This window comes from Pseudorasbora parva, chromosome 22, assembly GCF_024679245.1.
Source record: "Pseudorasbora parva isolate DD20220531a chromosome 22, ASM2467924v1, whole genome shotgun sequence".
Taxonomy (NCBI): Eukaryota; Metazoa; Chordata; class Actinopteri; order Cypriniformes; family Gobionidae; genus Pseudorasbora; species Pseudorasbora parva.
In genome coordinates this window covers 36,147,556-36,159,851 of record NC_090193.1, presented here as the reverse complement: position 1 = coordinate 36,159,851, position 12,296 = coordinate 36,147,556, and the positions used below count along the sequence as shown (strand labels likewise).

Sequence of the window (12,296 nt, the reverse complement as noted above, 5' to 3'; positions counted from 1 at the left end):
AAGTGAACATATACTGTTGAGAAAGAAAACACACGAGTATAATGGATCTGTGCAGTCGGTCTTAAAGTGACAGCATCCTGCTGTCGTACCTGCTCTTGACAGAATCACTTTTGTAACTTTAATAAGAATACGTGCATATTTAAAGCTGCTGTCTGTAACTTTTTGGGGTTAAAAATTATTCAAAATAAATTTGAGCAAGTACACAACCAGCCAGTGTTCAAAACTATCTGCTTAACGTAGCTCGATTTACAACAGTGAGCTTATAATAATGTTTTTAATTCCAGTGGTACTGGTGGATTTCCGTGGGAACTTCAACCATATCTTTGCGTCTTAAGGTAATATCTGTACACATAAAGAAGTCCCGGTAAGCAGGTTATATTGCTCCATTTCAGATTCATTCGTTCGTTGTAAAAATGCAAAAGTCTTCGGACTTCGGAGAGACTACAGAAAGAAGAGACTACAACCAGGCCGATGCGAAAACAAGGATAATAAAGGTGAACTCCATGTTTTGAATGGGTTTTTTCCCAGCTGGACAGGTAAGACATATCAATGGTTGAATTAGGCTATGCAACAGCAGCACACTTTTCGCATAATGCATTACGTTATGGAGTTTTCTTTGTTGTGCCTTTCTCGTTTTGCTATGTGCTATAGTAAACATCAATTTTTTTGTGCTAGCTCTGAGAGGAAGCAATTCACCTCTAACGTTACTCCACACTGCACATAAATGGAAACTGAACTACTGGTAGCCCTAATGGACATTAAATGTAGTCACACATTGCTGATGTTAACATTTACATTTTGAAAAATTATAGTTTGCATGGTTTGACGTGATAATGATAAATGATCATCAGATTTAATCTTTTTGATTTATTGCAATGCTTTTCCCCCCTTAGTTGGTCAAAACAAAAGTAGTTGTTAGCTACTTACGTATTCAAATGGCATTATTATGTCAGTCATACTTTCAAACAGTAAGGTCTGTGTTTCTGAATGACAGAGTATCCACACCGGCGCGGTGACTGACAGTTGCACAGTCTCTTTAAAACAATGGATTCCTCCGCGCTGTGCCGACCGAGGCACAACCCACGTGAAGTTGATAATGCCGCGAATAACTGCAATTGCAGTTTTCGAACAGAGATGGCGACAAAGAGGAAAAACTACAGACTACAGCTTTAATTTACACAGTAAAGAGTACATTTTGTGTTGTATTTCTTATTACTACTGTTTGGAGTTTTTCAGGTAGGTCCATTTAATTTGTCTTTTCTGTTGTTGTTTTTTATCACTGTTTACTTGCTTTCAGTAAGCTTGATATTATTTTAGGCTGGTATTAGTTTTTTTAATTTTTTTTTTAATTGAATTTATAATGAAAAAGGTAATAAGAATTACGAAATCTCAATGGCATATAAAACTTATATCATAAAAACCTTATATAAAGCAAAAAAATAATTATATTGTGATAAATCGTTATCATGAAAAAAAGAAATTAATCATATCGTGATATAAGATTTTGGTCATATCGGCCACCTAGGTTATACACATCTATTTAAAAAAAAATTCATAAAAATAAAAAGTTTGATTTGCCACTGCCTTTTTATCTGCTTAACAGTGAATGTTCATCATTAACTGAGGGTGCCACAGTGTTAGTATCATCATTTATCCTCACTGCCTACTTAGCACCCAAAACTGACTATTCTACCCAATATTTGTTAGATACTAGGGCTGGGCGATAAATCGATTTTATGAATTAATTCGAGTTTTTAGTTTACGACGATTTTTGTGAATGAAAATCGGTTCTCTTTCAAATCCGCCGACGCCCCCCTCTGAGCTCCCGTAATGGCTCAGCCCTCCCCGCGCGCGTTTGCCACAGAGGTACACAAACAACAAGGAGCGCGTCTAACAACATACCGTGTCATTCGTAATTGGTTCAGTTTTTCACAGAACAATTAACAATACCCCGCTGCAAAGTGTGTTTGAAGTCTGAACGGAACCGCGGTAGGCGCTATACTCATTTAAAGCTGCGCTGACACGAACGCAGCGCGAGCTCACACACGGGCCAATCTCGTGACAGACACGATACACAGCGCTGGTGATCCAGTGAGAGACCGTTTAAATCAACACACCATTGCTACTGTGATCTAGTGGAAGCGGTCGGCGCAGAATTCTGTTATAAACCACAGATATCAGATCAAACAGAGCTGAGCGAAGGTCAGGGGTTTCAGTCACAAAACACCAACATTTACCACAATTGTACTGTAGTAAAACCACATGGATTTAATGTTGTTGTTGTCATTATTTATCTCAGGATTCGTACAACCTTTTGAGATTGAAATTCAAGCACTTTCCAATGGTTTTCAAGAGCTTCACACTTATTTCCAGCACTTCAAAGCTCTAGATATCCGATTGTAATGTTATTTTTAATGTGATGGTTTGTAAAACTAAAAGTTTAAAGGGGTCTTGTGAAAGAAATAGTCGAATGTTTTTTTTAGTTTATTTTTTTAAAATGTGTAATCCATTTTGTAGCATTTTTATTTTAAAAAAAGATATGAAATGCCCACCACTATAACCAGCAGAAGAGCACTTATTGATTTATTAGCGATTTTCACTCCCTAATGTATGGAAAGTACGAAGTCACAGTCTCAGGAAAAACTAAACTTTTCTTCAAATTGTGACTAAATTACAGTAAAGCAAAGAGCTCCTTTAATAATCACTGAAGCTGTCGATCAGTTCAGTGTGAGACTATTGAAGAACAATGCTAATCTATATTTAATAAGAGCATTAGGCTACATTTAAATTTTCCCTATACTTTTTTTGCACATTACTGTTGTTAATAAAAGTTAATTTTATCTGCATATCAATTCATAAACCTTTGATATGTATACTGTATATTGCAAAAGATATGGTGCCCATTTATACTGTGGAATAGTCCGGGGTTATTCACATGCTGAAAGTTTTGCACCCCAGGTGGCACTTCTACCAAGCTGCAAATATTTAATTTTACCTAAACAAAATAAAGTTAAAACTTGTTTTGAACAATTTCTTTGTCATCTGCAGACTGATTTTAAGTAGGAGGGGAAAAAAATCGTTTTAAATCGTAAATCGAATTTTTGGTGAAAAAATCGGGGATTTTTTTTTTGGGCCATATCGCCCAGCCCTATTAGATACTTTCATTTTAAACAACATACAAGTGTCAACTGAGACTTGAGTGTCCCATGCACTTTATTCTAGCAGTTAGGATGCTCCCTTAGAAGGCAGCGACCTCTGTAGACAGCAGACAGCTCACTAGGTTTTGGAACATTTGGAGCTATTATCTGCCCTCATGCCTTTCCCTGCAAACAGAGTTTCCTCGATTTAGCCTCCATCCATTTGAAGGATCCATTAAAGGGAAGACCTGAAACTGAAGTGTTTGTGGATGCACACACACTGCTGTTGTGAAGAATGGCACTTAGAGACAGGGTCTGAGATGAGAATGAGGAGACTGGAGTGGCCCTCTTACCCTGGGAGGGAGGGCTGAGGTTTTTTTGGAGGGAGATGTCTCTCAGCGGCCGTGACATAAGAGCCACCACCATTTCTGTGGATCAAACAAGAGCATCAGCAGCAAAGCAGCTCATAAGGGGTTGCACCTCCAAAAAAAGAAAAGAAAGAAAAAGCACCCAGTGCTACACCACTGCCAAGGATAGGAACCTCTGGAGGTCGGATGTGTCAGATCGTAGAGCGATCTTGAGGAAATGCAAGGCCGCTTCACCCTGCAACACTGACAGCACTTTCTAGCAAACGTACAAGCACATTAAGAGTATCATTTTTACCACAATCTCCTCAGTTACATGACTAAGACATGATAATACTCACCTCCTGTGGATACGGAATATAACCAGCATATGCCAGCACAAATGTGCAGAACTTGTTGAAATCTTCCACTGTCCGTTTCCGCTTAAATGTTGAACTGTATCCCTGCAATATAAACGGAGTCAATAATGATAATCATTTAAGCATATACTTTTTTACTTTGTAAAAGGTTAATGCCATACCATTTCACACTTTTTAAAAGGATTAGCACCAGATTATTAACTAAATGTTGTTAAGCAAAGATAATCAGCCAATCAGAAACGAAGCAATGCATGCCTCATTAAATATTCATGCACTTAGTTTGCGCAATCACAAGAGCACTATTACGCATCATATTAATCCGAATTTGAAAGTGTGAACCATGCATCAAAACGACTCAGGATTATATTTGTTGAAATGTGTCATTTCTTCATCACCAACATCATTTAATGTATTAAAACAACAAAAACGAATGCCTGCTTTCAAACAGGTAGTCCCACCCTGAACAAAGGCCATTAACCATTAGTTGAGTCACGGGTGTGTTTGGGCTGGTCGTGATGTTCAAACAAGCACAAAAAAAAAAAAATGCACAATTCTGAAAGCCTTACAGAGTCAAAGTCTGAACACTTCTCAAGAGAATCAACATAGAAAGGCTTACTTGTATTTATCTCTCTCTATGCGTCAGTCGGATTACAAAACTAAAAATCCTATTCACGGTCTCTACAGGGAAATTGATCTTTAACAATAACTTATAAATTAATAGCCTAGAAATCTAGACGCACCCTAGCGGCAGCAAACCTAATCTGCCACGAGTATCGCCAATGTCACGTGATTTCAGCAGTTTGACACGTTGAGCAACACGGAAGAGAAGACAATGCTGAATGAAGTCGTAGTTTTTGATATTTTTGGACCAAAACCAAATCTGTCAACTTTACCTTAAAGTCAGAATTTCAAATAATTGTTGCTTTAAATCAAAATATTTAATGTTAGTTTACATTGTAGCAGGTTGGTTTGGGTTATGGTTAATAACTTTTAAAGATTTTTTCTTTTTAAATCCCTATGGAAAACTTCTGGAACCAAGACAGGTGAAAAAGTGAATGGGCACCGTTTCTGAAATTTTCTATATATTAAAAGGCAAACACTTTTAACTCTAGTTAAAGCCACATTGTGTTATTTTTCGCAGCAAGAGCTCGATGACGGCTTGATTTCGCTGAGCTTTGATTATGTCACAGCTGCCGCTGCCGCTTCTTCCACTCATGCGTATGTGTGGTAACGCAGCGCTGTTTATCTTATTAGATACATTATTTGAGTGCTGAATGTTATGTTATGTTATGTTATAATGCTACTCTGTGTGTTTGCTCGATGGCTGCTATGACACACTTGGTCACACTGCAGTGAGCTAGATCGATATTAGGCATGGTAAAACATGGTACTCACGGTAAATCAAGAAAATGAGATTTCAACAATAAACCTAACTGTGTTCCATGAATGTATCCAAAGAGTTGCTCACCTGTCTAATAAAACACAAAATATAATAAAGTGTCTTTGGTGTTTCCATGATTTCCAGAAATCGAGGATAACACATGGCTGTCATTGATTGTCCTGCTTAAAATTGCTTATTTCTCCTGATTTAAACATTCTTGGAAAAATGTTGGATAATGCAAGTACACAAATCAACGAAATATAAAACATTGTTCTTGTTGCTCTTGGATATTTGAATTAAAAAAATCTTACATATTGTGCCTTTAATCTTACATATTGTGCTAAGCTTTACTTTCCCAACCAGAGGTTGGGGAGTGAAGCAATGTACGCGCATGCGCATTCGCTCATTGGCTCTGTCAACTGTGCAAAAATTCGACATATTTGACACCTGAGTAAACGACACATCCCCGTCATTCAATTACACGATCAAACCCCAATGAATTTGCTTGATATATTAAAACGCCGTCTGCATCGACAAAAATAATCATTTCGTAATTTAATGAATATTACCGAGTGACTAAAAGGCTTGTTAGCAACTCCATGTACAGGCAAAGAGAGAATGAAAACGAGTGTTACAAAATAAATATCGTATGAAAGCTGTGAGAACAATGAGGAAAAGCAGAAACAAAACTATATCTCCTCTAATTTAATCAAACTAAACCGCATCGATGGGTTAGCCAGCTATGGCTAATGAGATAGCCTAAAACAATGACACTTCCTCTGAAAAATATAATATCAAAATATATCCATGCCGAAATGATGGAATGACACAACAGCAACAACCTCCAAAATAATATTAATAATAATAAAAAACATATCTGGGTAAGAAATTAGAAAATCAAATTATTTTACCTGTGTATCAAAGGGACAAGTCGTCGAGCTGTTGTCCATTTCTAGTGTAAAAAAAAAACGGCTTTAGGTTATGGTCACATTTTAGGCCACATCCGACTCACATCCTGACAGATATATCGTCAAAATAACAGACAAAATACAAATACATCGAATTAAACTTTCCTGTTTTGATGCATAACGTACATACTATCAGTTCTGATAATAACATATGCCGCATATCAACATCTGACTGGACCAAACTGTTATTTAAAAACCTTGGTATAACTGTTAAGTTTAATCGATCACTAAATAGATGAATCGTGTCAGATTAGTGAACAAGTTTTTTTAAAGGGATTTATGATATTATATAATGCAGAGTCACGTCACGTAAATTAACGTTACTTCTCCACACCTAAAAGCCCTGCAAAAACATTCCTCTGACAACTTTATACATTAATCTTCACATCTCAAATTAAAGGTATGTTATGGTTATATGGGTTATTTATTTTATTAATCTTTTTGATGGGCAGTCCTCGAGCTCAGTTAACTTAGCCTGCTAGCACTACCTGATCTAACGTTAAGTTTAATAGCACTATATAATTCATAACACATTAATTATGACCAATACCCAATATTACACATCTAAATCTTCAACTAGCTCGAACTGTAATGTCTTTAAACAAAAGTTGATCCACTTTTTTTCTTCCCCTGCTGGAACTTGCTAATTGGCTAGCCGTCATGCTAACATTCTTGTGACTGGTGTTTGGGGTGTTTTATTCACGTTTACCTGGTGCTGAAACACAGACAGTGGACCACACGACGGAAAAGAGGCAGATAATTATCCTGGATCGAAAAACAGACGATGACAGTGGCAGGAGAGATAGAAAACAGTGATGATATATGTCCGAATGTGATGAAGATGTGATGGGTGAAACCCAGACAGACCGATCTGCTCATCTGCCAAAATAAAAGCCCCCCGTTGATTCATATGAATCACACATCTATTGGTCAGTTTACTGGCCAGAAGTATAATATTCACTTACAAATGCGAATATTATACACTAAGCAGTTGGAATTAGAATTAAATTAGATAAAAACTCGAACCAAGTGTGATTTATTTCAAAAAACAAAAAAACAAAAACGAGTTTGTTACTGTAAAAAGTCTGACTTGTTGGACTACATCAAAAGTTTTATTTATTTTACACTTTTACTCTGTCCGACTAGGTTTAGATATTTTTAAAGAGAAACATACTGCAATAAATATTAACAGAAAAATGTTAAAGTAAAAAAAAAAAATTATTAATTGCATAAAATTGCAGTCTAAAACACAATACACATAATTACAGTCTACAAATTAAAACTTATACTTAAAAATCCTATAGCAAAAATAATTAATAAATAATTTCATATCCTTTTATATAAAATTATATTAAGTCATGTTTCAGATATGGTTATATTCCAAAAAAGTAAAATAATACTAAATAGATTCGATCTGAATTATCACTAAATGAAGAAAGTGTTAATACACCTTGATTATGTCATGCCACCAGATGACAGCATGATTTAGACTTCTTTTTAATGCCACATTGGGAGCTATACATTAATAAACCCTTTAAACAAGAACCAAAATCAAGGGTAGGTTCCAACTTTCCAAACTTTGTTTCCTTTTTACAGCAGAATGATCAGCTCCTTCCTTCAGCTGACCAATTCACTCAAAAATGTTAGCATTACTGCATTACATTATTTCACATGGGGTCATTTAAAAAAAATTATAGTGCAGGTGCATCTGACTCAGTTAACTAATCTCAAATTAAGTAATTTCATTTAATAATGAATTAACTAATATCCTGTAATAATTAACTTAATTCTGTATTTGTTAGTAATACTTGCAAATAGGAACCTTTCTTCCATTACACAAAAATATTTTTGCAAAACGTACTGAGTTGTTTTTTTCATAAGATTTGAAATCAAATTTGCCATGATCTTTTAACATATAAGACAATTTTGTACCATTAAAACATCTTGGAAGTCTCATAGCTTAAAATGTCCTCCTCATTACAAACAAAGAATTTATTTAATCAAGCTCCAATAATGTCTCGTTTTTTGATAGTGCAGGATCTGTGCAAATCACACTGACAAAACATTTGCATATGACTGCCTTCAGAACAAGACATGACGAAGGGTGCGTCTCAATCAGCTCCCTAGTTCAGTAGTTAGGGCGCTGATCAGGGAGTCATCCCGTTGACTTATAGCCTGGATGCCAGCCGAACTTAGCCCCGCCCACAACATTTTTAGGTCAGAAGGTTCGGTCTGACCTCGATCCATAGAGGAGTAATTATCCCAGAACAGAAACTGTTCGGACCAATGAAATCATCAGGGCGGGCTTTAGACGATGACGGACAGATGATCAACAGTAACGTAATCATGCACGTCATCAAAAGGGCTTGGATTATATTTGTTCAAATCTTAAACAGAAAGCTTGTTTGTATATGCATTCACCTTCACCGGAAAAAAATGGCGTTTGGGGGGTAAAATGTGTGTGTTATTTTGGCAAGGTTGCCTGCTAAAATTCGCACTCATGGGTCTATATATCACATAATAGTCGCTTCAACCCGCGGACATAGAAAACAACCCGCAGAAGAAAAAAAAACGCGGACTTGGCAACACAGTGAAGTTGAGCTCTGTTAACATTTGACAATGCGTCGCTTCGTTGCTCTGATTGGTTGTAGGTCTATCCAATTCAGGTCTTTCCTGGTTCGGTTGAAACACGCCCCATAATCACAGCCCAATGGAGCATCAGACTCATAATCTGACTAGAATTGAGTATGACCATGTCAGGCTAGTTGACTTATGTCCTGATCGGTGCCCTGACTACTGAACGCAAAGAGTTTCAAATCATCTCACCAAAGGCCCTGTCCACTGGTATTCAATCACTTAATGGGATAGTTCACCAAAAAAATGGAATTTTGTGAACTGTGAAATTAGTTTTTAATTTGTGAAATTAGTGCTGGGCAACAAACTAAAGATCCTCTTCTCTTTGAAAACTCTTTTTTTACTTCTAATTTGTGACCGGTGTTGACTTAAATCAAATGCATACAGATGTCTGTTTGCAGCTAGTTATTTTAGTTTATAAACTTTTAAATATGGATTTTTTTTTACACAATTGTTTCAGACAGAGAAGCGTGACTGGTCACTCTAGAAAACTTGTCTCCATTGCTCTAGAGACCAGTGGTGGCGTGCTTTACACCACTGCATCCCACACTTTGCATTGCACTTGGTATTTGTAATATATATTATATATACAATCACTATTATAGTGTTATAGAGTATGGATCCTATGAACTTGAACTTTCTATGCCTACTAATAGATTCCTTCTGCTGTTTCATCTTTAGTTCAAGTATGACTTTTTGAATATATTTTTGGACAAAAAGTCTTTGAACTTTACATTTAAATTCACACGTATACGCTTTCTGATGTTTTACCAGAAGGTCAAATATCATTATTTTTTCTTAAAATTCTGCCCCTGGATTCCATGAACTTGAACTTCTATACATATTGTAAGGCCGCCCAAATCGTCCCAACGAAGGCTAACGATCGGCGGGTGAAGGTCGCTGCGCGTTCGGTCTTTTCAGCGGGGCATAAAGGATTTTATTTCCAATTCCTCGTTATCTGACTCCATTTAATGATAATTTAGAATTTAGGTTAGAATGCCATTTGGTTATTTGGTCATTCATATTTAATAGTTTAACTACACATTTAATTATTCCGTTTAACCCTTTGTTGAAATTATACCCAACCTGAATAATTCCAGAGCAAGTCAGAATCAATCAAAGTGTAACAATTTATTTAACAGTCAGGTAAATGTATAAAGCCAATTACATAGTCAATTCAAAGGTAATCCATATATAACATCAAATACTCTGAAGTAAAGAATGAAATATATACCTGACTTCTGAAAACTACATAATGCTGGCTATCTTGAGACATCCAACATTACGGGCTGACCGGTTTAAAGTGTCAAGCCCTGAGCTCTTTGCAACATTTCCTTAAATACCCAGAAACAAATGCACAAACTCTTTCAAATGTAAACACGAGTGCACAATGGGAATTTGCATTGATCAAGACTTGTATTGATGTAAAGGCCAAATGGCTGAAAGCCACACCCACCAAACTAAGACAAGATATCTTTAAACTCTTAAAACATTGATTATCTTTTGGTTAACTTCTGTGGAGTTGAGATATTTGTACCAGTCGCACTGAGACATTTCAAACGATATCAAACACATATAATACTGTATCGTGTGGATTGACATTGTAATATAGAGATTCTGGGGTATATTTTCAGTGATCTCAGCATGAAAGTGGGAAGGAATTGGGGGAGAGTGGGTCAAAAGGGAAAGATGTAGATAAGCTGATAGTGAGGTGAGACTTGCGTCTCCAGTGCTGTGTGAGGGACAGTTCAGATGTTAATTTCCTTTATTTTCTCAGAGAGTCCTTGTTCTTCATTCAGACATTTCGGCATATACTAGTTTTTTCAGTCTTACAGTTCCACCTCTTGATCCCAATGGGTCAAACTCTGGTGGTCCTATGGGATCACTGTTAGACGTTGGTTAGACGTTGGTTCAGTCCTTGAGATGAAGAAATTGTCTTAGCAGCTGCAGAGCTCTTCGGAAGGCTCTTTGTTCACCTGCAGGACACCGTCTCGCCAGGTTTGTGTAGCTTGAGATTCAGCTGGTGGGTAAATGTGTTCAGGTGTTCTACCTGTAGTTCAGCACAGCATATTCATAGAGTCAGTCTCGGACCTTGGTGAATGTTCAGTTAACGTGTCACTTCTTCATGGGGAAGCTTCTGCTTCTGTAGCACTTTCCCGATAATCTGACTCTCCTTGTGTAATCCTCACACCTCCAATGGTGTGGCTCACTGGGTAGACTTCAATAGGTGGAAGGCTTCTCCATAGTTGACACCTGAAAGCATCTTAATGTCCACTTAACGACTGAACACTGATGAACTTGAAGCCGTAAAGAAATGCATAAGAACATATAATGCAAGAAAACATAAAAGAAAGAACAATGTGGGTTCACGTCAGCAGTGCGATTGGTACACCTTCTCTCAAGTGTTTTTCAAGGTCATAATTGGTGGGGTGGATTAAATATATTTAATCACCTAATTCTTTACTATTACTGGGATAAAGTGAGAGTGAAATTTTAGTATTCTTGGTCTGAATTACTTAAAGAAATGCAGCAAAAAGTCAGTGCAGTTTATATATTAAAATAGATGATATGCATATAATAATAACATCAATAATATTCAATCACAATTATGAAGATATACATATATATATAATAACCACTGTGTTTGTTCGGGAATCTTCCAATGCAATTAAGGCAGATCTAAATAAGTTTAGTCATTCAATAATGGAGATTGTGTATTCCTTGTCACAGTGTGTGTGTGTGTGTGTGTGTGTGTGTGTGTGTGTGTGTGTGTGTGTGTGTGTGTGTGTGTGTGTGTGTGTGTGTGTGTGTGTGTGTGTGTGTGTGAGTGCAGCAGGCAGGCTACATCAAAATCGATTACAGGATCAAATTTTAATTTTTGTAAATTGATTGAAGTGGTCACACTTCAGCTTTATCTACTTTGATAATATTTCTGTTATTAGTGATGTGTTGACAAATCAGGGGCCCTCTGACTTTCCAACCACATCAATAACAATCAGAAAGTTTAAAAATTTTGAATTTCCATAGCAGGTCTGTCTTTCTGCTTTAGAATTTGCCTCATCAATTTGTGATTAGCCTTGCACATGTGTTATACAGTGTTTTCCCATGAGGATGTTGTGAATAGCGTTTGCTATGTGTGTCTTTGTGATACTGTCATCATGTGACCAACTCTACTATCCTGTGTGTGTGAAGCTATTTGGATCTGTTGTTGTGAAAAGATGGACAATAGATCTTTAGTGAGGTAACACTTTTGGACTCTATGCCATCTTTTATGTGTAGTGTACAACCTGGATAGATTTGATCTGTTTCAGGTGAAATGAGGGTGTAGTGAAGGAGGTGTGTGTTCTGTGTGGAGATGGGTGGAGTCTTATCAATAACAATCTGTGTTGCAAAATTTAGTTCCAGTGCTACACTGGGAGGTATACATTTTGTGAAGTGTGAATGACCCCATT

The 12,296-nt window shown here is 36.7% G+C and overlaps 1 protein-coding gene across 3 annotated transcripts; it reads right to left on the bottom strand.

The window, feature by feature from the left end:
• Positions 1 to 3,258: 3,258 nt before the first annotated feature.
• Positions 3,259 to 7,118, bottom strand: LOC137058420 (PHD finger protein 13-like). Of its 3 annotated transcripts, none has more exons than XM_067431686.1 (5): positions 6,920 to 7,118; positions 6,154 to 6,194; positions 3,844 to 3,945; positions 3,648 to 3,757; positions 3,259 to 3,565 (listed from the first exon to the last, which is right to left on the bottom strand). In XM_067431686.1, exons 2-5 carry the CDS (start codon positions 6,190 to 6,192, stop codon positions 3,487 to 3,489), a joined length of 330 nt encoding a protein of 109 aa, XP_067287787.1. In that variant the 5' UTR covers positions 6,193 to 6,194; positions 6,920 to 7,118; the 3' UTR covers positions 3,259 to 3,486. The 3 variants fall into 3 exon arrangements, with proteins under 3 accessions (XP_067287787.1, XP_067287789.1, XP_067287788.1); XM_067431688.1 differs by having other exon boundaries at positions 3,280 to 3,565; positions 3,648 to 3,761; positions 6,920 to 7,114; XM_067431687.1 differs by having other exon boundaries at positions 3,292 to 3,761; positions 6,920 to 7,111.
• Between the last annotated feature and the right edge of the window lie 5,178 nt (positions 7,119 to 12,296).